This window comes from Crocodylus porosus, unplaced genomic scaffold, assembly GCF_001723895.1.
Source record: "Crocodylus porosus isolate Cpor-Errol unplaced genomic scaffold, CroPor_comp1, whole genome shotgun sequence".
Classification (NCBI taxonomy): domain Eukaryota; kingdom Metazoa; phylum Chordata; order Crocodylia; family Crocodylidae; genus Crocodylus; species Crocodylus porosus.
The window spans coordinates 24,615,876-24,643,110 of record NW_017728886.1 but is presented as its reverse complement, the minus strand read 5'-3'; the positions used below and the strand labels follow the sequence as shown (position 1 = coordinate 24,643,110).

The following is a 27,235-nucleotide window of genomic DNA, read 5'->3' as shown; positions in this document are numbered from 1 at the left end:
ACTTTCATGCTGTGACTCATTATAGCTAACATTCCATACTATCCAACTTCAGTTACTTTTTAAAATGCTACATTCTTGTATTAACATTTTAAATCCACTAGTCTTCCAAATCCTAGGATTTATCTGATTCCTTTTTAATAAAACTTTTTCTATGAAAGAAAGTTTATTAAATGTTTTGAATTTTGGGGAGGATTTTACTGTTAGACAACACAAGATTGAATTCCAGCTCCTTTAATCTCTGGAATTAATTTTTGATAGTGATAAAAGCTATTGGTGGACTTACTGTATTTTTGTTTTTTTGTCAAACTGTTACCTTTCGACAATGATGGCAAGTGCTTGGATTAGATAACAGAAAGCCGTGCAGCATACGGTGTATCACTTTGAAAGCATATGGCAGTATATTTTTTTCTCTCAGTGAGAAATGGTGTGGAAGTACACGTCAAAACAACATCCATGTTAGCAGGGAACTGGTTAGATCCCACTGTTGATTTACACCCGCTTCACACTTTATGATGAAGTCAAAACCCATGGTAACAGGAAAAGTTGTTTATTGTAAAGGTTGAATCCATTCTGTGTTTATACCCGAAACAAATGATGGAAAAAGATAAACAAGTGAGAAAAGTCCAATATTTTCACTGAAGTTAAAATCAGGAAGAATAAAATTAAACTTTTCCTTGGAAAAAGCTACATGACATGGCCATAGGGAGGGAGAAGGCATCCTTGCTTTCATTTTAGGAAACAGGCTTGCCCAATGGCTGCTTGGGCCATAGAGGAAAAAAAACCTTAAATCTATTTTTGAGTCTAACACAACTGGGATAAAGAACAGCTGCCATGCTGTGGGATCTTGTTCTGTGTTTTTCAGTTGTTTTCCTTTCTTGATATCCTTCATGCAGGAAAAGCTCATATGTATGTTACCTTGCCGTGATAATTCCTGTGGTAAAGCATTATTCCTTGTAGAGTAAAGGTGATATCCTATATTTATAGAGTTAGGTGAATATTTTTAGGCAAACATGTTTAAGGACATGTTCCTGACAGAGGAAACAAAATAAGCCAAGAGATGAATGGGATTTTAACTAAATATTTTTAGATGTTCCACAGTACAGTGATGGTCTCTGAGAAATATGTATTCCAGACCACACCTAAGCACATGCATTATTGGGGCCTGCTCTCATTCTATGTTCTCTTTTTCTTCCTGTCAGCCTCCTTATCAGCTCTTGTGGTTCTCTGTGTCACTTCCTTCTTTCTAAAGTTGTTGCTACTTCTGCTCAAGCATGTGTAATTATTGCCTTCTCAGGGACCTCTAAAATCCTTCACTAGTAATAAAAGATAACATTTTTCACTTTGAGCATTATCCATGGCTGATTAAAATCTCTGGGAGTCTAACCATTGTTTTCAATGGATATTGGATCAGACCTTTATAGGACACCCTTCCTCTGAGAACCTTGAAAAAAATTGCATGCAATTTAGAAGCTCTCTAGTCTCTCCCTTTATAGCTAGGGGAAATGAAACACAGAGATTCAGTGGCTCAGTTAAGTTCACATGAAAACTACAGCCCATTTCATTTCCCCCCCATGAATTGCTATGTTCTAAAGGATTATGGGCCAGAAATGAGACCCAAAGATAGCTGCTGCACATTGCTGAACAGAAACATGGATTTTGCCCTTTTAATAGGAATGATAAATAATAGGGCTGTGCGAAATTTCAACGGGTGTTTTGTTTGTGAGCTTTTTCGATTCATTTTGAGCTCAAAACAGTGAAATCGAAACAAAATGAAAGGCTTTAAAACAGCTGCGAAACAAAATGAGGGCACTTGAAATGTTTTGAAAATGTTGATATGTTTTGAGTTTTGAAGCTGGGCTTGCTGGCAGCTAAACAGAAACTAAGGAGAGGGAGGGGGGAGAGAGGGGAAGGACTGCTCTGATATTGGCATGTGTAGCTGGCTAGTGACTGCGATCCTTCCCTGAGGTCCCTTCCAATCCCAATACTTCGGAGGAGGGACAGAAGAACAGCATAAAAAGCATTGTATGAACTGAGCTTTCGCTGTGAGTGACACAAGTTTTGCTTTGAACAGTTTGAGGTGCAGTTTCCCAGAAACCCCTGCACCTATCTCCTTGAAATTTGGCAGGCTTCATGGCCTCAGCAGGGGCTACCATCTCGGCAGTTTTCATCCCACTGTGCCTTAACACACACACAAAGTCACACATGGCATGAGTTTTGCTTGTCAGCAGTTTGAGGTACAGTTTCCTAGAAACCCCTGCACCTATCTCCTTGAAACTTGGTAGACTCCTTGGCTTCAGCAGGGCCTACCATCCCTGCTGTTTTCACCACCCTGTGCCTTCACACTTAAAAGTGATATGAGTTTTACTGTGAACAGTTTGAGGTGCAATTTCCCAGAAACCCCTGCACGTATCTCCTTGAAACTTGACAGGCTTTGTGACCTCAGCAGGGGTATCATCCTTGCTGTTTTCATTCAAATCAGGAAAGAATGACAAAGTTATAGGCATTTTCGTGATTCTCAATTATAGCCTATTGATGAAACATTGAAATGTGTCAAAACAGTATTGAACCAGCAAAACGGTTTTGACGAAACAAAATGGAACAGTGCTTCAAAACAGCAAAATGAAACACTGTCCCTTCGAAACGGTGAAATGGAAGTTGAAATGAAACAGTGCTGTTTCACACAGCCCCAAATAAGCAAAACTCAATAGCCATGACCAGCAACTTAGGACTGGCTCACTGGTGCATGAAAACAGGCACAGTACTGTTCAGTAACATGTCTTTAGATTGGATTAACTTAGGGTGACCACAAATCCTTTTCCAAGATCTGACCTATGCAAATACTTAATAATGTTTCACTACACTGATTAATCCCTTACCTTTATTTTCTTCTTGCTGGCATCCATGATCATTTTCCAGTCTGATCCATTGTTGCTGTAGCCAATCTTAAATTTTTTCATGAACACTTTGTTTTCTCTGTGCTTGCCTCCCTGCACAATTATGCCCCGTACTATTTTCTCTTCACCAAGATCTATTTGAAGCCACTCTTTGGTATATGGATGAGTAGTTGGTGGAAGCGCCCAGCCTGAGCGGCTTGTTATAAGACGAGCATTTTCTGGGATCCAAGTTCGATCTACTTGACTGGATGCAGTAATCTGAGAGTCGGTAATAAGTCCAGACACCATACCCAGCATCCCAGAGCAAGGGTAATCTAGAGAAGAAGATTGTGTTAAATCATTCATCTCTGCAAAACCCATGTAGCCAAAAACTAGCAAAAGTAAGAAATAACACACAAAATAGAAACAACTTGACTCTTTTTTTCTAAATCGCACATCTTTTGAGCAATTTTCATTTTTTAGTTTGAGTCAAAATTTTAGTGCCTGATGTTGGCAGGAAGTGGAAGTACCAAAATACTGGAAATATTTCTGGCATGATGGGAACCAGGAAGCATCACAAGCCATTGTCCATTCTATTTTTATGAGTGTTCCACCCTTGTTCCTAATAAAGGGGAGTGAGGGTCACATTTGAACTTGTGGATGCTTATTCAAATAGAAACTTCATACATGCTGTGATGAGCCCATCATTTGTTCTTGTTGCTGGAAAAATGTTTTGAAAATATAGACCAGCCTAGTGCTCGTTGACAAATGGAAATCTGGCCTTATGCAGATTTGGAATTATTTGGAGATTTACATGTTCACATGTCGGATATTTTTTAAACCTCAGACCCTACTATGTCCTATAAAAAGAACATGCAAATCCTTGTGCTCAAAATAAGAAATAAAGCATGGAAGATGGGCATTTATGCTCCCCAAATTTGATAATTGGCTGATTTGAACAACCAAATACAGCTGTGGATATCCTGTTTGAATATTCTTGCTAGCATGGGGAAGTACTCAGTCAATGGTTTGTCTTATCAGACCCAGAGGCTGGGTGTAAAGGGGTTTTGTCCGTTCTGTATTACTTTCTCATGGCTTGAAGATACAAATCTAACAAAAATATGAATCTTAGCAAATATGTTTCTGAAAGCCCTTGGTCTGACTGGGACTGGAGACTGATAGATGGGAAGCATCAGGATAGTGAAGGAAGTAGAACTAGGGTGAGAATTGTGAAGAGCTCAACACAAGAGAGTAAAATAATTGAAAGAAAACTAATGACATCAATTTTTCTCACCTTGAATCTGAACTCTCAGAAATGATGCCAAAGCAGTATCTATGAATACTCAGGGGGTTGTTTGATTGGTTTTAAAATGTTGCTTATTGCTACTTACTTCTTTATGTCAAACAAATATGGCTGTAGAGGGCACCTCCAATGCAAACACAGAAAATGCGTGCAGAAAAGAACTGATTAAAAAAGACAGTGTGCCAAACTGCAGAAACAAGTGATATTAAGTTTTTCATATTGGCACTTACCTGTTATTCTACAGCCATAAATTTCAAATCTCAGTGATATACCATTTTCCCAGCTCATGGGTTTGATACGAACAAATCGTGTTAAAACTGGTTTGGGAAAAAATCTGTAAACAACATCTTTGGGGTTGGTGTTCCCTTGAAATACCTTTTGAGAGAAAGGAGAGGAGTTTTAAGTAATCTTCTTTTACATTTTGTTTATAATTCTTTGTTGCACAGATATCAAGGATACAAAGTTTAAACAGTTTTTTGCACAGTGGAATACTTAAGCTCACAGCATCATTCCTACAGAGAACTAAGGTTCTTTCAGGGAAGATATTGAAGACGACTCAACATACCTAACAATGTTAAGCGTATTTTAAAATCCATTATAGTTGGACCAGGATAATTTGGTTGTTCCTTGAAGGTCACATCCAGACAAACCACACTTAGTGTAGCATTTGAGGAGGTATGAAGAGGTGTGGGTGCAGGTGATATGCTGCCCTTATACCCCTCTGAGAACTCTGTGGTCCTCAGGGACCCCTGTGTGATCTGGGGTGCCTCTTGATTTATCACTTATGCTAAGGAATCTGCATGGAGTAATGATATACAGCCAATTATGTTAGGTCTCTTCCATTTCAGGAGTGTCCTGTGCTGGTAGAATCCTCAGCTGCCTACCTAGTACAGCTGAATGACTTCTGCACTTAAAGATTTGCACAAAGATACTAGGGTATGAAGTAGGGTTTCTGTCTAAATCTAAATTAATAAAAGATCTAGATTGAATTCTTTGAGGAATCATTTGAATCTAGATTGTGGAAAGTTCCTTTACTGAATCAGGATAAAAAAAATACACTTCTGTTTGTCTATGGAGTATAAGTTTTTCAGGGTATAATGTTACTATGTTAACCTATCATTTTGTAAATGTCTCCTTACAAAATTCTTTTGCATTGGATAGTGGGAATCTATTTAATCTTTATAACAAATTACTTTTAGTCTTATGAAATTCTCTCTATGCTCCTCAAGGCAAATAGTCAAACAATAAAAGTCCTCAAAATAAATGTTGTACTGGACTTTATTTTCTTGTTGGTATCTGATAATCAGATCCTGTGTAATGGGATGAGAACTTTGAAAAGTCGTTGTCCAAAGAAGGTGACTCAGTTTCCTGCTTCTTACTCAAATAGCGCTGAAACCAAATTTCCTGTTGTTTCCATATGTATAATCTTAGGAATTGTCCTTTTATGGGAGATTGGGCAGTTTCTTACACTTAACTCCAACTTTCCTGTTTGTCATTCTCAGTGGCTGCACTGATCTGGAGGAGAGGTCAGAGGCTTGCAGATATCAGCTCATCAACCTAAGCAGTTATTTCTTAAAGTCTTTAGTGAACTGAATGTTTTATCTAGGGAGAACCTCTGCATTGATGCTTGGCTCTAACCTCTCTCTTAGCAAATTCTTTCCACGAGGAATTGCTCTTAGTGAGTGAATCGGAGAGGGGAAGAGCTTTGTGCATTGTTTCTGGCTAAAATGCATGGAACTTCTGGTTTATATTTTAGCATAAAGCTTTCAGAATGAAGGCCTCCTTGAAGAACTCTGTAACCTCATGTGGTTGTTGTTGGTTCAGTAGTCCCAGCCCCCTCTCTTTTTGTTTTTTAAATAAGGATGTAAAATTGAGAGTAAGCCTCTGCTTTAGATTCAGTTCAGCTATTTTTTTAATATCCTGGTCTACACAAAAATGTTGCTAGTTTCCATCTGCTTTACTTTGACCAAAGGGAAAGGTTTTTAAACTTCTTATAACTAATAAGAGAGTTGCAAAATCTTTTGATGAATAAAGCACACCATGTACAAAGGAGCCCATGTAAAAGTTACTGTCCTTGGAAAACTTACAATTTGAGGTTGCTTATGACAGAAATCTGATTTTGAAAGCATGGCTTGATTTTAAAAGGCATTTCTTCAGAAACCAGGACTGAGAGCCAGGAATCAACGAGTTCTAATATCAGCTGCAAAGCTCACTTCCACCATGGTTCTACTGCTTTATATATGGGTTTGTATACCCTCATTATGGCATTTGACCTTCTCAGCTTCTCATTCCACAATGGACACTATTGGGAATACTGGGATAGCCATCTGTGCACCTGCTCATATGCATAGGGTGAGAAGTATTTGGTGTATCATTAAAACACCTTGAAAGAATACATATAAATGGATTTGGAGTGCTGCAACTTGATTTTGAAACACTTACCAAGCTGAATCCACACCTTCATTTTTGGATTTAGTCATTTTTAAACTCCTGGTTTTTACCAAGCAGTTTAAAAGTTCACTGATTGTCAAGAGAGAGGTAGTTAGCAGTGTTAATCTGAAGTCAAACAGGGCAGGGGTGGCACCTTAGAGACCATTCATAGCATCTGATGAAGTAGGCTGTTTTCTACAAAAGCTTATGCTTTCTGAACCAGTGAGTTTTTAAGGTGCCACACAACCTAATTCTACTTGTTAACAGTGAATTGAAACAGAAAAGACTTACCGAAGGCTTATTTCCCTCTTTCAGTGGAATCCAGTCTTCTCCGTTGGAGCTGACCTCTACTCGGTATGTTTTCACATAATATATTTTGTTAGTTTCTTTCGAGGTAGCTCCCTGTGTCCCAATGCCAGAGACGAAGCGGATAAGGCCCAGATCCACCTGCAGTAATGAATATGGAGATGTAGCCAATCCAGCTAAACCATAATATTACAACAAACTTGGAAGGAATTATAGGAAGAAAACTTGTTTTCTAAAGACTGTAAGAAACGTATATGGGACATGTGTCATATATTGATAGTAATGTCATCCTTAGATCCTGTTCTGTAACTTCATCAGTTACTTCTTATTCCCAAACTATGTTAGCATAGTACATGGGAGTAGTCTCCTGTTCAGTAGGAAGAGGAGGAATTATAGGTTAAAAATATTCTGTTCCATACAAAAGAGGCACCTGCACAGGAACTAGTGAAGTTCCTCAAGAGTTGGCTTTGACTATGATCCTATTTAACAGTTTCACTGATTAGCTTGCCACAAGAAGTAGGAGTTTAATATTGAAATTTGCTGATGACACAAAGGAAGAAGACAGTGTCAATACAGGGAAGAACTGGAATATCATACAGGGAGAACTGAATGACCTTGAATCCTAGAGTAATAGAAATGGTATGAAATTTAATAGTATGAAGTGTAAGGTCATGCACTAAGGGACTAATAAAAAGAATTTCTTCTAAAAGCTGGGAGCTCAACTGCAAGCAAAAGAGGAGGAGACTGACCTTGGTGCTTTTAGTCAGTCACATGATTATAAGCCACTAGTGTTATGCAGTAGTAAAAAGGAAAAATTGAGTTCCTAGGACATATGAAGCATGATATTTTTAATAGAGATAGCTAAGTGTTAATGCTAATACCTCTCTTAACTGACAAACCCAGAGCAGCTTTATCATTAGAATATAATGACATTTTATGGGCTGCTGAGGAATTGAATACTTTAAATGCATTTCTATAAAGTCTGTATTGTGTGTATGTATGTGTGCATGTTGGATGCCTTTTCTTCTTCCCCTTCCCCCCCTTCCCCCTGCCATAAACACCCATGCACAGCCAACATCTAAAGCAAGGTGTCAAACGCATCAGGTCCACATACAAACCCCACGTGCTGAATCCGGCATGCAGGGCTGGTTTGGTGTGAGTACTACGTGGAGCATGTGCTGAATCTGGCCCCATGCACTGAATGGAGCACATACTGGGTCCAGCCATGTGCACCGTGCAGGTCTAGCCCGGGACCCACAGATGGCACACAGAGCCAGATGATAGGTCTTGCAGGAAGGATTCAGCCCATGGGCCAGATCATTACACCCCTGATTTAAAGGACTGAGGCTGACCTGAAAGCTTTCTCACAGGCATGGGGATGAGCAACTTTTGCTGCTCCTTTACCCCTTCTTTAGAGAAAATGGTAATTGATACATTTTCATTAAAATTGAATCCATTAACCTGCCTTCATCAGTATCTGTAATCTAGTGTTTCTTTCTTCCAACAAATTGTTAAATTTCAATATAAAAAATATCCAAAAATACCAGTCACATTAATCTATACCCCCCAAAAATGGAGGAAAGTTATCAATTCCACAGTGTTGAGTAAGGACTTTGCTCTTGATTGCATATGGAAATTACCTAGGTAATACAGTGATGGGCAGCATTACAAAACACTAAAACAGACTGATTTGTAACAGTGCTGTGAGACTTTTAATTAATTCTGAATGAAATATATTTATAAAATTAAGTTCTAAGTCAACATAAGCCACTAAAGCTTAAGAACTTGGTTGTAAAAGTAAAACAGACAAACAAAGATTGTCTCTTTCGTTGCAATACAGCTATCACTAAGGAATGAAATACTTATATTTTGGTTAAAATAATCCGTTTTCAATAACAGCATCTTCCAGACATTAATAAGTTGAAACTATGTTGAAGTAACCTCTCTTTTGTTAGTGTCTCATGCATATCTCAGCCTTTTTATTATTTTCATAGTATGCAGGATGCAGAATGTATGTCCCCAGTGTCTTACAAGCATCCTTTTTCCTGGATGTATGTTATACAGCCAAAGGCATTGGAGCAGTTAAATCAACATGCACTCAGAAAGCTGAAGGAAGTGTTATTCAGGACAGACTGGCTGCTATTTCAATTTTCATGTCATATATAAGTCGTTTTGAAGTTCTGCAACCAAGAACAGTAGCCTTGTGTCGGAAGGATAGAACTGGCTTTAAGTGCAAAGCCCTTGTATCTGCTATGGTTTTTAAGGCTGGTAAAGCCTATACTTACATTGTAGCTTGCTGAAGCTCCCCCCCCCCCCAAGTATCTGAACTTCTAGGACTGAAATGCTGCAAAGTTTTGTTTGCAATTGGGAAAAATTCTCTCTTTCTCTCTCTCTTGTCTCTCAAAAAAAAAATCCTAATACTGCCTTACAAAAACAATCAAGTGATTTAAAGTAACTAGAGAGTCTCAAATGTTAGATTGTTGCAATCTGAAAGTTAATGGGGGAATCTGGGCATCATTGCACAGAGCAATCTCAGTTTAACTTGAAATGCTCTCAAAATTGTACTCTGCTGATTGTAAAGTGTGCTGCACTGAGTCATGTCCAATACCACATCCAGTTCCAGGCTGAAGTGCACTCAACAATCTAGAAGTCTAAGGGAGTGTAGTGCTGAGTTATTTAAATGAACTGCTGCTTCTCTTAAAATTTGAAACAGCTCTTCAGTTTTCAAATGATTAGGGTCCCAAGTCTGAACTGTTCCGACTGATTTGAAATGACTTTAGTGGATTTTCTTTTTCTTCTTTTTAAAATACACAATAAGTACTTCATTCTGAATGAAGTCAAGCAATGGTCTATTATTAGAGTTCTAGACATCTGAAGCCAGGCTAAAACATAACATCAAGGGCTAAGGGAACAGTTTGACTAGTTGACTGTAAGGCAAAAAATTATAACTGGCAAACAACTGCCCTTTCAGCCACCAAGAGCTAGGTCCACCAAAGACTTGAGGGTCTGTCCACATGTAGCTATGTAACACCATGTAGAGATACCCATGCTAGGTCTAAATGAGATGGTATGTTTTGACAAAGTATAGTGCAGTGCTTTGCTGACCCTGGAGCCAGAAGAGCTACATCGGCACAGTGATCTGCCTGAGGTAATTTGACCTGCTCCTCTGGGCTAATTAGCCTGAATGATATGGCCGGCTGATGGACAGCTGCACTACTGTGCCTCCAATTTTGGAACTAACTCATGCTTCTCACCACGGTGCTGTAAGATATGAAGTGCAGCAGGTACTGGACCTAGGTCTTTCTATTGGAGGAGGGTGCCATAACTGCTAGAGAATTCATGCTGTTTTTCTGTCTCAGTGGATTTTCAGCTATTCAACAGCAGCAGGGGCCGAGCATATCACACCCTAGAACATCCTGTGGTCTTGTGATAAGACCATTCACCTGGGATGTGGAAGTTATGTTGAAAATTCCTCAGTCAGAGAAGGAAATTGAACCCTGGGCTTCCACAAACTAGGTGAGTGCACTAACTCCTGGGTACTAAAGAAAAAGATGACATTTTAGGTTACGCTTTCTGAGAAGTTGTATTCATTTAACTCTGGGAGAGGGCTTGGGGTTGCAAATTCCAAACAGAATTAGGCAACTGCCTGAACTCCAGCATAAACCCCCGCCCCCCCAGACTATGGAGAAAGTGCTTCTTTCTTTTCCCTGTCCTTCTGGGTAGCCTAGGTGGCCCCCCACTCAGCATGATGACTTTTATGGATCCTAAGCTTAAGTGACTAACTCTCCCTGTGCATAGTATAGGAAGCCTAGAACCAAAAATAATAGGTATTATAACATTAGGTGTCATAGTGCCTAACTTAGTGATTCTCAACCAGAGTGACATGAGATCCTTTAAGGGTGATGCAGGGTACCACCCTTAGTGCAGTTTGGTGTGTGCAGACACTTACAAATGATTCACAAGATAAACCCAGGGATTTCAAATAGGAATCCCTAGTGTCAAAAACATCCTGACCTGTTGTGGTCTTTCTGAGTTCTTTGAAACAGAAAAGTTGCTCTATTGTTTTCTGTAGGGAAAAATGAGCAAAAACTAAGAGCTGGCATTTTCTGAGAGGTGTCCTGAATCTACAAAGGTTGAGAATTGCTGGCTTTACTCTTTTTCTGGAGCTAACCCCAAGTTTATTAATCCTTTTACTAAGCAGGGTCATAGAAGCAACAGGTATATGGAGAACTACACTGGAAACCATTTGACACATTCTTCTATACTTCTAAACTTACTCTCACATAATAGCAATAAGAATTCTTTTTATTAATCCCTTTTGATATCCAACACTGCATTTTCCTCCCTCATGTTCTCATTTCTATGTTCATTAAGGATATGTAAAGCTTTATAATATGTTTAGAGAAAGGCCATGTGGGCATAATCCACCTCTGCACATACTCAGTGTAAGGGTTTTAAATGTTGTATAGGTCTCTGCATCAAGCTGAGTTTCAACTTATATTATCCAAATTCTTACTATACACTGGGTGTGTCTACATGTGCACATTCAACGCACATTAGCTTAATTTAAGGCACTTTAAGGGCATGTGTCTGCAAGTGCATGGTGATTTTAGGCTACTTGAGCCTAAATTTGATACCTGCATGAAGCAGTCACATTAGCTAATGCACATTAACGCAGTATGTGTCAATGGATAGACACTGCATTAATGCACATTAGTGAGTCTGCACATGCGCTAATATGATTTAGCTTTTTGCACCTAAATTTAATGTGCTTTAATGCGCATTAGCATGTCCACATGTAGACGACACACGCCTAAATTGCCTTAAGCAAAGGCGCATTAAGTTTAGGCACACGCAAATACATGCCCACTGAAACCTGAAGGTCCCAAAAATATATTATGACACAGCTGCCCAGTGATACAATTTCCTAGTGTCATCTTCAGAGGGCAGAAACTCTAGGAAAACTATTCTATAATTCCATTAGATATTCTCATATTAGGTATTTTTAGGGGGTTCTAAGTATTGGGGGAACTATGCCAACGCTTTTCAGTTGGGTCAGTGCATCACTTCTGCAATGGCTTCCAAGCATGATCATGTACAGAGTTTGTTAAATTCCATCAAGCCATTTCTGGTTATGAAATGAACAGGAATATTTGACAGCTGGCTTTTTGTTTTATATTAGATGCATTTTTGTTCTTTAGTTTGAGGAACTTCTGTTTCACGTTAAAATGAGCTGCAGAGGGATGTGGTGATGAAAGACTGTTCTTCTGAAGCTAAACATCAAATGCAGTCCCTAAAATTATTTGACATTTCACTCTGCGTGTGTGAGTGATAAATAAACATCTGGCATTTATTTTATGGGATGCAAACTATTTTGTAAAAGTTATTGCAGTTTGTGTGCATGTTATCTGAGCTAGTCTACTCAGACTCCAAAGCTGGTATTGTGATGCCTCACTTCCCATTCTAGTCTTGAATACTGTACCTCCGTAGTTTTCTTCAGACTTTGGTTGTGTCATTCAGATTAAAATGTATATGCCTGATCAGAAATGACATATTAGGGCCTGATCCCACAGTCACTGCTGAAAGTATTGTGATGATGAGACTATTGGTGAGTGCTGCACATGATGACAGATGTTTACAGGACTGCTCCTCTAGTTTACATGAAATGAGAAAAAAAATCAAACATACCATTTTTCTGGTAGAGAAATAGTCTTATGAAAAGTAAACTGGCATTCTCACTTACTGCATTGGGCATCTTAAAGCAACTCCTTTCCAGTGAAACTAGATTGCAAGATGCTGAATGTTTCTATGTATGAACAATTTTCCCCTTCTTATTCTACAGTGCCTCTTAGCAACCAGTAAAAATAGGTTATTGTCTTAGGAATTGCAGATGACACGTTATAGATATAGATATGCAAAAAGCGATGCGCAGATTTTATTCCAACCCATTTAAGTAGGAGGGTAAAGAAACATAGTTAGCACCACACAGTAAATCATGCAGCAAATCTCAGCAAACTCCTGGTTAAAGACCACCATGCAACCTGCAAGACAAGAAATGAATATCCTTGCTTCCTACAAACATATATAATCATGTCAGGGTCTCAAAAGCTTTCCCCCCACCGCAAAAGGAAAATCTGCCTCGTTCAATAAAATATAGTCCACTGAGGCCTTTATGGCAAGGGAGAGGTTGTTACCAGCTTCAACACCCTGACTATAGGTCTGTTCAACAGCCTGAGAAAATAAAGGACAAAGAGCTGGAGTTTGATTAACAACAGGAAGCTTTTTGTTGTGAGCATCTCTTGTGGCTTGAAAAGCTGTATAATCCATCACTTGACACTACATACCCAAGTAAATATTTTTGGTGAATTATGTCATTTCCTTAGATAACATGTATTGCTTTTGAGTCAGATTAAACTCTATACTTCATTGTTCCACTATTTCTTTTAACAAGAGTTGTTCAGCATCTTCTTTAATTAGCATAGCCTATATGCTTTATTAGTACTTGGTGTTAAGCTGATTGATCAATCACTGTCTCATGCTGTATATAGAACTATTTTTATTTCCTTTTTTATCAGTATTTAAGTCACAAAGATTACAGTGTCAAACAGGAAATAGTAGAGTCTTTAATAGAAACGATAAAAGAAATTCTATTGATTTGGTTAGCAATCAAATTAATCCCAGTAGCCTGTCCTTGAAATTTTGGTCATTATAAAAACATAATTCCAAATGGCACAGTAGATATAAACTTTCAGCTTGGCTTTTAGCAAAACAAAAAAAGAAAAAAAAAGATCTGTTGATTTTCCTTCATCTTTCTGCACAATTTCTTCTGATGTTAATAGCAGCTGCACACAGAAAATATTCTTGTTCATGAGACTCTATCCTGCATCAGTGAATTCAACAGGGCATTTCTCATTGACTTCAGCAGGAGCACTGCTAGGGTCCCAAATCAGAAAATCACACGCTTGATATTGCTTATGTGCTTAATATTAAACATGTGTTTAAGTGCAGTCCTTAATGCAGAGCATCCTTAGGGGATGCTCTGCATTAAGGTATAAGTGAGTTTTCAAAAACAGGTATTAAACATACGCATGAAAGAGAAGATGGGCAAACATTTGTATCAAAGGATTAAAATCTCCTACCAGCTAAACAACAAATGTACTTGCTTTTACAGCAGAAATACTCCTCATACTCTGAGTTATTTTCCTAAATTTCCATTGCTGATTTGCAGCAGTAAAGTGTAAACCCTTCCCCATCTGAAAACAAGGAACAAATTCAAGCAGACTGCTGCATTCAGATACTAACACTGGTCTTGCAGTTTGAGTAGAGAGAGATTTTTCTTAGAGGCAGATTAGCCAGCTTCTATAGGACAAAACTCTGAAAAATGATAAAAGTATAGCTGCAAGGTATAAAGGAGTATTAGCCATTGTCATCACCATGCATGGTTATGAAAGAAAAGGACGTAACGTGTAAGAAAAATTAAGTAAAAAAAGAAAAGAAAACTAGAAAAAGACAAATGAAAAGAAAAGACCTCTTTCTTTGACACAGAAAAGATAATGCTTGTGAGGGCCGTGTTGCATCTGGATTCATGGCACATTCTCCCACTCTTATGTTAATTTTTTTTGCATAAATCAGAAGCAACTAATTAAAAAAGAAATATTTAATTCTGACATGTTCTTTGAACTGGTGTTCCATCTGGTTCTGTTTGAATAGTAAAATCTGCTGTAGTTGTAAAAATTGGCAAGCAGCACTCTGGTAAAGAGAAACAAAAGAGACTCAGTACAGCAGGTTAATACACTAGCATTTCAACTTGAGACATTTCCAGAATTCAGCAAACCAAGTTGCTCCAGTATGGAAACTATCAAGATCAAATGTGAAAGAGAAAATGCTGTTAGTGGGGTGGGAGAAGCACTGCCCCAGCATACATTAGCTCTGTGTGATATTTATAGTGTTAGTCTTTGGAAAGAGTTGGATTTAAAAGCATGGGGGATGCAATATTCTGCTGAAACGGGCTAAATGGATTTTGTGAAATGCATTCACAGCAGATACAATGGTAAGAAAAGGGCCTTCAAACACTCATTTCTACCTTAAGTATTTTTTTAATTTTCTGATGTAGTAAATTACATTCAGATGAATTAGAAAAATCTCCTCTTCCAAATTTATTTCTTACTTGATAACTCCTTAGAACCTGGACACTGAGATACAATAAATTCTGATAACGAAGAATGAAAAATGTAATAGTATTTGGATTTCTATGGACTCTAGGATCCAAGTAATCAGCACCTTCTGCAATTTGAAACTACTCTGTAGCAGCGAACAGAACGGCTGATTAACTCCCCATGCTTTAGAAAGATTGTTTTACATCTTCTGGGAGCATATCTTACTGTGAAATATTACTTCTTTAAAATGAAAACCTTTGCTTCAACACTACATTAACTTGCAGATGGATAACTTGGACATTTACAATGACTTGGTCAGATAAAGGAAAAAATGTGAATGGCCCTTTTTCAGCAAAAAATACTTAGGAATCCTTGCTGAGCAATAAATGATTCAGGAACTTAATACTTTTAATTAAGGCCTTTTGAATACTTATTTGTAATTTACATTTATTTTTAAACCTGATCTTAATCCTGCAATCTGGAATGAAGACAAGTGTTTTGTGTAGTCTGAGCGTACCCTTCTCAAGTTTGTGTTAAAAATTATAGAACTGGAAAACTGTGTAGCAATACTTACAGAGCCAGTCTCTTCTAATGGAAGAACATAATTGTAAGATTTTTCTCAAAGTAACTGAACAAACTAACTTTCATAAATGAAAAGCAAGCACCACAAAGACTCGCAGACAAATTATTTTACAGGTGAATGCCTAGGCTTTGTGTGACTGTCAAATTTCACCCATAGAGTTGTGCTGTGAAATCCTTTTACTCTGTTCCAGTTACACTAAGCCCAGGTAAGTAAGTCCTGTGGAGATCATAGCCCCATTACCTAATAATCTTTGAAATTTTGAATCAAAGTATAATACTTTATGCATGTAAGCATGCACATATAACCTTAGTTGCTCCCTATTTTTCTGCTTTATCACCCATACTAATGTGATAGAAGGAAGCTAGTAAGTAGGAGGATGATATATTATGATGAATATAACTTCTCATGATTCAGACCTTGAGCAAGCAGAGATATCTGCCTGTGTAATCTCTTTCATGCAAGAAGTGTCCCACTAAAATCACCAGGGTTTTGTACAAGTGGATTCTTTAGAAGGATTGGTGGTATGGGTATGTCAACAAAAATTATCATAAAATGGGTAAATCAACATTTTTTAAAAGAGCCATCTTCTTTTCTTTTTACAGGATAGGGCTCATATCCATGTGCATAGAGATAGGTAAGCAGGCTGTGTTAATGTGAATATCCATGGCTTCTTGGAATCAGTAGTTGTGTCATTCTAGAAATTTGGCCCAATCTCTGCAAATCAGGTTCAAAGTCATATTTCCTTTTCAAAGGGAGAACTGTCAAGTAGAGCTGTGTGAAGCTTTGGGAGCTGATTCAATTAGGAGGAGATTCAGCCTGATTCAGTGGCTGAATCTTTGAATCCAAATCAAATCGGAAGACCAATAAAAAGATCCAAATCCATTTGAGCTCTCTGAATTGATTTGGAAAAGATTCAGAGAGTTTTGGAGAGCTTTGGAGATTCAGGCAGTCCCCACACACCACCACAGGAAACTGCACCCGGACTCTGTGCCAGTAAGTAGGAGGTGGGAGGGTGGCTAGAGGAGGGGGTAGGGGACCATGGGGGGACCCCAGGCAGGCCCAGGTCCCCTGAGCACCCCCAACCCCCACTTGCTCTCCCAGCCCTGTCAATGGCTGCCCCGCCTGGCCCCATCATCCCAGCTCTTAAAAAAAAAAAAGAAGCCCTGCACTCACTGGATACTGCAGCAGCCATCGGGGCTTCTGGGGGCTTGTGGCAGAGTCACCCACGCAGCATGGGGCAGTGGAGGGCCGCAGGGATCACTCCTCACCCTGCCTGGCAGGAGCCAGTGAGTGGGGGCTTTAAAAAAAAACAAACTGCTGGGATGTTGGGGCCGGGTGGAGCAGCCATTGATGGGGCTGGGAGAGCAGACGGGGGATGGAGATCATAGCAGAGCCCCCCCATGCAATGTGGGGCAGTGGGGTGCAGCAGGGATTGCTCCCCTGCCTGGCAGGACCTGGTGAGGCTTTTTCAGGCTTTTCTTTCCCTGGTTTTTTTTGAAAGAGTTGGGACACTGGGGCTGGGTGGGGAAGCCATTGACTGGGCTGGGAGAGCAGGTGGGGGATGGGGCCTGTTTGATTAGGAGATTTGGCCAATTTGGTGGTGGCTGTATCTCCAAATCGATGTGGTTGAATCAACTCGGGACAGTGATTCGAATCACCGAATCAAAACAATGTCCCCCGACTAGGCTGAATCTGCATCTGAAGCGAATACTATCCGCTTCACACAGGCCTACCGCCAAGCTGGATAGCCCAAAAAATGACTCCACAATTCTTGCATTAAACATAACATAAATTACCTTTTGTTTCCTGATAGCCTAATACTAAGTCTTTAAATGTATAGGTTTTATGTATTCCCCATGGAGAAAAAGCCAATGACTATGACTATCTATAAGTGTTACATTTCTACTCTGAGAATTGCTGTTTCCCCAGTAGAAAACACGAGTGTACACTGTTCATGCTATTTCTCCCAGAACAAAAATGCCAGTTCTGGGAGAAAAATAACTAAACTCCAACCAGGTAGAAGTGGTTCCTAGGAAAGTTTCAGGAGTAGATTTTTCCACCCTTCTCATAGACTGCTTGTCTACAGCCTTTGTCTGCAGCAGCTTAGTCTGCCCTGTTCCTGGGCACTGAGAACTGGGCAGAGGCAGCAGTGCCTCAAGCTACCTGCTCATTTCTCACAACAGAGTCCCCACTGTGAGGAGTGGAAGTGGGCTTTGTTGTGCTACTGGTTCCTGGGACTGGCCTAGGAGGAGTAAGAAGCAGCAGCCACTGCTCTTTGCCTCTTACAGTAGTCCCTAGTTTAGGGAAAAGGCTGGTGGACTTTGTAGTTCTTTCTAGCTTCCCCCTGCTGCCCAACTGAGTGGTGGAGACAGGATTGGAAAACCTGGGATTTGGGAATTGGGCTCAGAAAGCCTATCCCCAAGCCCAGTTCCTGGCCCTCAGGCCTTAAATTCTTTGTGTGCCACTCAGTTGGGTGATACATGCAGCAAGCTAAAAGCTTTGGAGCTGGGACTGAGGTCCAGGGAGGCTCTCCCTGGCTCTGCTTCCCAATGCTTCTGGCTTCAAATCACCCTATGTGCAGTCTGTCTGGGAAGCAGCACATGAGGGAATTTCTGGAAAAGGCATGGGGGGGTGGAGTTCTGGACTGCATGAGACCATTTAAAACCCAGGGGGTTGCCTACTAACAACCTGCCCCTCTCTCAGGCAAAGGAGAGGATAGGCTGCCAAATAATGGGCCTTTTAGGCTAGGGGCAGACATTACACATAAACCCATTTAAATGATCAGAAACTGGTTTAAAACTGTAATAGAACGTATGTTCAGTGCATATAAACTAGTTTGAAAATAGCTGAAACCGGTTTGAGCTAAACCTGACTGGATGCAATATCAGATTTAACTGATTTGGGTCAAACCAGTTTATGTACTGTCTGTTCCAGACCCCTTGCTGGTTTAAGTTAAACCAGACTCCCATGCTCTCTGGGCTGGGTGGGGCTCTTTGCTCCACAGAAAAGCTGGCCCCTCTCCTCTGCTTCCTGGCTGGAGCTCTGGCAGAGACTGCAGGCTGCTCTTCCCTCTCCCCCTCATCACTCTTTCTGCCTTGCTGAGAGGTGTGCATATATTAGCTAGCAGCCCACATGCTAGCTATCATCCATGCTATGGCAGACTGGACAAAGGCAGAATCAACAGGTAGCTGGTAATGTTCCTCTGTTGTTTTCTTAATGGGGTGATAAACGCTGAGTTGGGGTGATAAACACTTTGCCATCAATTCCCCGCTGGGCTGGTGGTGGGGGGGGGGGCGCGGTTCTTCCCTGATCAGAGCTACCTGGCTGAGTCTGACCACACATTCCCATTCAGCTAAGCACTGTAGAAGGCATGGGATGGCTGCTTTAGCACCCTCTTGCTTCTAGCCTGAGCCATTGAGGCATTTACCTGCATGTCTGAGATGTCTGTGCAGTTACAAACTGATTTAGTCTAGCCAGGTTAGATTAACCTGTGAAAAGTGAATCAATTCAGGCTCAGGCTTTTTGAATGCCTGTCCCTAGCCATAGTGTCCTCTGGCTGGAGAGCTTGTCTGTGTAGCTCTCTAGCCAAAGGGATAGAAGATATGTATGTTCCAGCTCCAGGGCTATTTTTCTACTAGAAATAATTTCATAGAAATTACCAGTAAAAATGAACACCTGTATGCAGTCTATATCTAGATGCTGTGGTGAGAAAGCAGGAGAGAGAGAGAGAGAGAGAGAGAGAGAGAGAGAGAGAGAGAGAAATGCATACCAATATTACGTCCAAGATTACTTCACAGTGTTTCAGAAAGTGATGTGGCAAGGCTTGTAACCCAGCAGAAGGTGAGTTCCATTTGATAGTTACTATTTAGTAGTAACAGCATGGCATTGGAAGGGTACCTGCTGCCATTCACTCTCCTTCAATTCCAGAGGAGGTGGAGAGCAAGTAGGAACAGTATAGAGACTAGTTAATGATGATTCAAACTGCATGAACTACTCTGAACGTTTCACTTGGCCATCAGTAGCTGAAAGGGACTTGGCATTTGTACATATGCATGTGCTGCAGCGCTGGGGGCTTTTAAAAGCACCTGGCGCTGCATCTTATGCAATTGTATAACTGGCAAAATGTGCGTCAGTGCTGAGAAAATGGTGGTAGCATGCTTTTGAACAAAAACATATTGAAGGCCACCATTTTCTGTGCACTGATGTGCATTTCACTGCTTATACAACTGCATGTATATTGACTCCAAGATGAACATGGGCTGACAATGCGAGGTCACGGTCAGTAGGGCTAACCGTACCTTGTCATACATCCACAGATGCATCTCAAGCAGGGCCAGGGAGGTGATCCTCCCCCTCTATGTGACACTGGTCAGGCCACAGTTGGAGTACTGTGTCCAGTTCTGGGCACTGCACTTCAGGAGGAATGTGGACAACATTGAGAGGGTCAAGAGGAGGGCCACCCGCATGATTCAGGGACAGCAGGGCAGACCCTACGAAGAGACGCTATGGGACCTTAACCTGTTCAGCCTTTGCAAAAGAAGGCTGAGGGGGAACCTGGTGGCCGTCTATAAACTCAATTGGGGGGGCCAGCGGGGTTTGGGAGAGACCTTGCTCCCCCCAGCGCCCCCTGGGGTAACAAGGAATAACGGCCACAAGTTGTTAGAGAGTAGGTTTAGACAAGACATCTGAAGGCACTACTTCAGTCAAGGTGGCTAGGTTCTGGAACCAACTTCCAAGGGAAGTGGTGATGGCTTCTACCCTGGGGGTCTTTAAGCGGAGGCTTGATGTCTACCTGGCTGGGGTCATCTGAGCCCTGTTTTCTCTCCTGCCCAAGGCAGGGGGTCGGACTTGATGAGCTACAAAGTCTGTTCTGACCCAACTTCTATGAATCTCTGAATCTGTGTGATGCAATGTAGTGCACGTCAGCTCGTGTGCAGAGCAAACTCGATTAATCTCGGAGCATGAAAATGTATGTGTATAAATGCTCGATGTGCAGTGTGGCTGTTCCTCAGTTCTACCCTTTTTCCAGCATGATTTTAGTTTCACTTGCATGGATTTCATTTTGAGGGTTTTTCATGGTCAGAGGATGATGTCCTAGAGCCTCTATTCTCATCTTCGGCGCTCCCCACCTCTGTTCTGCAGAAATTACTCCCTTCTGGCTATATAAACGGCACAGCAATCTAATTTTGGTTTTGGAAAGCAAACACGGGAGTGGAATGTCCTCTGTGGGAAAGTCACTATAAAAATGGTCATTGGCAAGAGTAGTTAATTTTTGGGGCACAGAATTTTAGACTTATTTCTATACAACACGGGCCATATGTGTCATCAGTAGAACTTGATCTTAATAGGAGTCGCGATGATGAATGGAGGAAAGTGACTAAGAGGGACAGGTCAGAAAGCCACTTTATATTAAAACAATTCCCAGCCTTAAGTGTAATTAGCTCAAATGTACTGCTTTCCCAATTTATGCCACAAAGGGACAAGTTTATCCTTGAAATAGCTTTAGTTGTTAAAGCTGCACCAGGAATAAATTTGGCCCAATGATTTCAACATAGGAGGCCACAAAGAAGAGAAAGAACAGGCTACATAGGTACAGCTGGTTGTTAGAAGTTATGTGTAAACAGTCAGTCTCTGAAGAGAAGCCAATTGTTCCTGAGAACAGATGAGATGAGACTCAGTTTAATGTTTGGTCAACTGTGTTTTCTCTGCTGGAAGCTTTTGTTTATCAGACAGCTATGAAGTTAACACTGATGCCTTTTTGTAGATGAATTAAAAAAAAACCCTGAATGAAAACATTAGAGGTGAACCAAAAATGGAATTCTTTCCCTGCTGAAATACACCCCTCTATTCCTCCTGTCTTCTCAGCAGGGAGAGAACAAAAAACATGAAAGAGAAGTTGAACTGCTTTCTCATGGGCAGGTATTTACTACTTGGAGGGAATCTCATTTAACCTTCTGCTTTAATTTTTTTGCTGTTGCTGTGACAGTGTCACCTAGCAGATAAAGCAGAATTAAACTCAGACAAAATAGTGAGAAAAAACACGGACAGAGGAGGCAAAAGGCAACAGAGCAACAGAATCCCTGTGGCATGGTTGGGGGAAAATGGATGGACTCACAGGACTTGTAAGCCCCTCAGCTTCATACCACTTTACAGGTGCGGACAGAATGAGCAAAAATGTTCAACAGTCTCAGTGAGGTTCTCAGCAATACGTCTGTCATCCACAATGCAGGGGCAGGCCCAGAGGAACAAAGCTCTTTAGCTCGGTAGCAACTGCGCTTATTAGAACATGCCTCAACTGTGTGCTCTGACCTACAGCACTATATTACTAGCTGCTCCCCTCAGTCATCCACTTCTTGTTCTTGCTTTCTACCTCTCCTGCAATTTGACACTTGCCCTATCTTGTAAATGAATTTGCTACTGCTGTACTTAGAAACAAATCCTGCATCCTCCTTCATGTTTGCAGAGGGCCCTGGCTGCCGTGGAACTGATGTTGTTCCCCTGCATGGTGATGGAGAGGGGGAGGGGAGGCAGGGCTGAGTTGTGAAGTTGAGCTGTGCAAACAAGGGATATGTGGTCAAATGAAACGTTTCATTCAACCTGAACTGAAATAGCTTGTCTTGATTCAAGCATGTATAAGGCTTAATTGTTTTTAAAATAAAACTGATGAATATTTGGAAATTAATTTTGTTTCAAAGAAAAACATTGTTATCTTTGTTTTAGAAAATATTTTTCTTTCTTTTCCCTATCCCCCTGTCCAGCACCAACAATTTGGAGAAACTTAGAGGAAGGCACAAAGCATTGCAGGAAAATGAGAAAAAAGAGGCAAAAGCAGTGCAAAGAGTTTTGTGCAGTTCTCCAAACGTCCCTAACCCCTCTCTGGGTTCCTTAGGGAAAAGCTGGTGATTCTTTTGGTTTGCACTAGCACCTGTTTTCTAGGGTTTTACCATATTGTTTCACTACTTGTTGTCAAACTGTATAATTTGTTTCCTTGTCAATAAGTACGGGTAAAAGAGCTTTATCCTGGATCAGTTAACCTAGGTTCTGGGCTGTGTCATGGTTTATAATGGTACTAATATTTAGAAAGGAAAATGGCTGTATCTTTCTGTACTCTTATGTAAACATATCTGAAGGCCATGAGATAACCACAATGATTAACCTTACAAAGCTGAACAGATAATTCTAGATCTTTAAAGTGTTTTGGAGTACTGAAAAATGACAGGGACTGAGTATATAGACTGCATAATGACTTGTCTTCTAAAAGGGGATGGAGGCAGCTGGGGGGTGGAAGAGGAAGGAAGTGACAATTATTGTGCACTCCCTATTGACGGCTAAGTCCAGCAATGAAGCCTGGGAGCTTCAACTCTCAGGTTGCCCTTCAAAGCTGGGGAGGACTCGAAAGCTGAGTCTTTTCAGGTTCTATCTTATCACACATAGTAGCATGATGCACTTTGCTGCAGTACAAATGCCAACAGAACAAACAAAAGGGAAAAAAAGAAAAAGAACTCCCCCCCCGCCCAAACCAGGCACCAGCAGCTTGCATTTCCCCAAGCTGTCAAATGAAATGTTTTGATAAGCTTGCCTGGCAAAGCCAACATAAACAACAGTTTATGTTACAGTCTGATGTAAGAATAAACCTGGTAAAAAAATGAATATGCCATACAACAGGCTACATAAATACTGCCTGAATTTTTAAGGGAATACCTGATAAGGGAATGAGCTAGCTAGACAAATGAAGGTCCAGGACACCAAATGACGAATTAAAATCATTTTCAGATCTGTTACAGAAATAAATATGCTGTGCAGCAATTTATACCAGTTCTCATGCTGTTAGGTGTCACTTACAAGGGGATAAATATTAAAGGACTCTAGATAAATGCAAGTTTAAAGGAATCAAGACAAATGTAGAAGAAAGTTTGTGGAGCAGATGTGCCTCTTTCAAGCAGATGTACTCCATATACATAAATGTTTAAAATTAATGAATATATATATTCATCCACAACATCAGAGTTAGCAATATACAGTAAATATACAGCTGATATTTTAATCAGCTAGGATTCTCAGGGCATGCTTACATGTGCAGTTAATGCACAGCAATAAACTCTAGTGCATACTGTGCTGGAGTTTAGTGCTCCTAGGCACCTGGGACTGCAACATGTTGAGCTGGGTCGGAGCAGTCCTAGCTGCCAAAGGGTTTGGGGGGGATTAGCCTGCCAGCCTGGGGTTGCTGACCCAGCTTAATGTGTTATGGAGGGGCTGGCTTGGGCAGTGTGGGACTGACAAATACATACATTGCTGTTAAGTAAAAAAACTCCACCATGGAATAGTACTTGTGTTTACAAGTACTAAACTATGGCAGAGTTAATTTACTCCATCCTAATAGCTCTGCATGTGTAAATGCCGAGATGTTTACTGTGGAGCTAATTAGGCAACTCTGCAGTAAATGTCTCATGTAGACATGCCCACAGAGTATTAATGCAGGCAGGTCTGTTCTTATTTCCCTGTGGACCTATGGCAAAATCCATGTTGGTCTTATAAGCACTGGGGCCCAGGAGAGTGACTGAAAGAAATGGAGTTAAGTTCTCTAGCTAGTCAATATGGAGAATGTGGGTGTATATGTAAGATGAAGCAGCATCTTGATGAGATGAGCTGAGCTTGCTTCACACATGCTAGCTTTCTAACTGTAAACAGTGTAGCCATGTTAGTGCGGTACTGTGCATGCACCAAAAAGCTCTGCTTACTTGTTGAGGAGCTAATACAAGAAAGGAAGGCATGGGTTGTTTCAGTGCAATCATGGAGCATCTCAGATGCTGCTGCCTTGGATATGCCTTTATGTACCTCTAAAGGATAAACCATAAGTAAAACCATACTGAGCAATGAGTTGCATTAGGCCTATCCAGTCAGAAGTGTGGAATGTGTCGGTCTGTCTGGACAATCACCCCTCTCCAGGGGTTAGTCATCAGAAAATGGGCTGTACATTAGATACCACCATCTCTTTTGGTTCCTGAGCTTACAGTCCTCCTCTTAGGGTAAGTACTTAACCATCCATCTCCTGAGGGTGTTGTCACCCACATTTTACAGAACCATCTAGCAGTTAGAGCAACCTCCCAGCAAGTGAGAAAACTTGCATCTCCCCCAGCTCAATGCTGAACCATGTGGGTATTGGCATAATCTCAAGGGAGACCTTCTAGCTCTTCCATTGATCCTGGGCAGCACAAAGGCAAGAATCATGAGACCAGAAGGAAAACAAGCAAGAGGGAGCCTGACTCAGGAACTGAGTGGGTAGGGTACTTCATGTTTGAGGGTGTGTGCTGGGCTTTTGTATACACTCCTCTTTGTGCACTTTGCATTAGACATCCATTTAATAGTAAAGAAAAATAATTCTGAGACTGGGTGTAGACCAATTCCCTCCTAGCTGAGAACTTGAACCATTAGACTGCTGAGTCAGGCTGCCTCTTGCTTTCTGTCCATCTTGCCCCATGAATCTTGCATCATTGGCACCTAGAGAGCTCTGTGTTTGTAAATGCAGGCATTGAATATATTTAGATATTTAATGAGATTTGTGGCTGCTGAAGCAGAGGTATTCTGGATTGCTTTTTGTAACCCATACATCTAAATTTTGTCTAAGTCCTGTTTAATCACTTAGCACACTGAAATGGATCTGGCTCCAATGCCAGACCTGATATACATGGCTTTCTCTACACCAGCTGCTGGAGGCAACAAAAAGCTGGGAACACTGATTTTGCCTTAGATCAGCTGATCTTTCTGAGGACAACAGGGCCTAGTGGTCACTTTGAGTAGATGTCTACATGCCACCGAAGAGTGTGATATAAGAATCAAAACTAGTGATTTTCAACTATGGTACCTCAGTACCCTGGGGTGTCATGACTCATGAGATCCTTTTAAGGGTGCCACACAGTATTAGCACTGTCAGGTGTGTGAACACTTACAGATGATTCACAAGATAAACACAGAGATTTCAAATAAGAATCCTTCATTTCAAAAACATTCTGACTTGTCTTGGTTTTTCTTAGTTCTTTTCAACAGGAGAATTTCTCTATTATTTTCTAGTAGTCAAATAATGTGTGCAAGCTAAGAGTCGGCATTTTCTAAGCAGTGCCTTAATCCTAAGGATGTAGAGAACTGCTGATCTAGCCAGACAGACAGAGGGAGACAGAAATGCCCTTCACCATATCCAGAAGCCTGAGCTCAGTATAAACTAATTGTTTGTATGCAGGGATGAATGCAGAGGGGCTCTGGTGATGTGGTCACAGCCCCCTTTGGCTGTGCACAGCATGCACAGTGAGCTTTCAGAGCTCACTGGCATGTTAGCAGAGCTCCTGCTGGGGGTTGTATGCGTGCCTTGAGAACTATGGCCAAGTACAGAAAGTCAAAAAGCCTGAGGCTGAATTGATTTAAACTAGGCAGCTGCATAGGTTGAACCAATAATCAACTGAACTGACATTCAGTTTTTAATTGGGAAAGGTGGTGAGGGGAGTGGGGGGAGGGGGTGATCTGCACAGACATGAGCATCAAGCAGGCTAAGGAGCAGAGGCTGAGGCAGCCCCTGTTCCACTGGAGCAGGTAGCATAGTTCAGGACTGCAAAGCATGCTGGGATGCTGGGGGACTGTGAGTTAACTTGAACCAGGAAGGGAGGGAATCTGGGTCAGAAGTTCCATAAACCGGTTTAACCTAAATCATGAAAGTCTGATACTACATCCAACCAGGTTTATCTTAAACTGGTTTTGGTCATTTTGAAATCAATTTATGTGCACTGAACTTCTGTTACAGGTTTAAACCAGTTTCTGATTGCTAACCCAGTTTATGTATAACTTATGTCCCTAACCTATGAGCTCACTGGGTGGTCAGTGCAAAGTCTGCCTAGAAAGTCTACACTGCTGCTCTTTACTCCTGAATTCAGCAGCAGTTGAAAGAAGTTCAGCCCTTGCTTCCATGCAGCTCTGAGAGGGGGGCTATGCACCTGTGCCACTCATACCCCCTTTCCTCTGCTGCCTAATTCAGTATGGGAAGGTGGGAGGGAAAGAGTGAACAGCAGCACCACTTACATCCTGTGCTCTAGATCTGCTTGAAACAGGAACCCCTGGACAGACCCCATGCTGACCAGCTAGTGGGTTCATTGAGCTAATGGTACATGTGGAACTCCGGCCAGGCTGCAATGACATGCAAGTGAGCACCAGAGTGCTCACTAACATCTCGAATCACAGCAAAGGGTTGTGGACATACCCTTTTCAGCTGTGTGGCATATGCACAGTGAGATCTTTTCACAGCACATGTGCCACAACACCAAAGGGAGTATGGCTGCACCTCAGTCACTACAATCCTGGATCTGCCCATGCTTGTGCTCTTAGTAAATTGACTCTGGAGAGTTTACATGGTTTTGCAGGAGGGAAATAAAATTGCATTGCCCAAAAACCACGGTTCAAAACACAGAAGGAACAAAGATGATTTATGCCACGTGGACTAGAAGAAATATTTTGATAGAAACTTGCAGATTCTGCAGTAAACTTAGCCAAAAGGTGTTACCCACAAAGGGTTTTAAAATCTGCATTGTTATGAGGATTAATG

At 41.0% G+C, this 27,235-nt stretch overlaps 1 protein-coding gene across 4 annotated transcripts in view; it reads right to left on the bottom strand.

Moving 5' to 3' along the window:
- NRP1 (neuropilin 1) overlaps positions 1–27,235 on the bottom strand; it is a 151,121-nt gene that overhangs the window by 32,999 nt on the left and 90,887 nt on the right. For all 4 annotated transcript variants that reach the window (XM_019531006.1, XM_019531015.1, XM_019531023.1 and 1 more), the window contains exons 7-9: positions 6,898–7,053; positions 4,407–4,551; positions 2,877–3,208 (exon numbers count right to left, since the gene is read on the bottom strand). In XM_019531006.1, the coding sequence (XP_019386551.1) occupies positions 2,877–3,208; positions 4,407–4,551; positions 6,898–7,053 (633 nt within the window). The remainder of the gene's footprint in view (positions 1–2,876; positions 3,209–4,406; positions 4,552–6,897; positions 7,054–27,235) is intronic.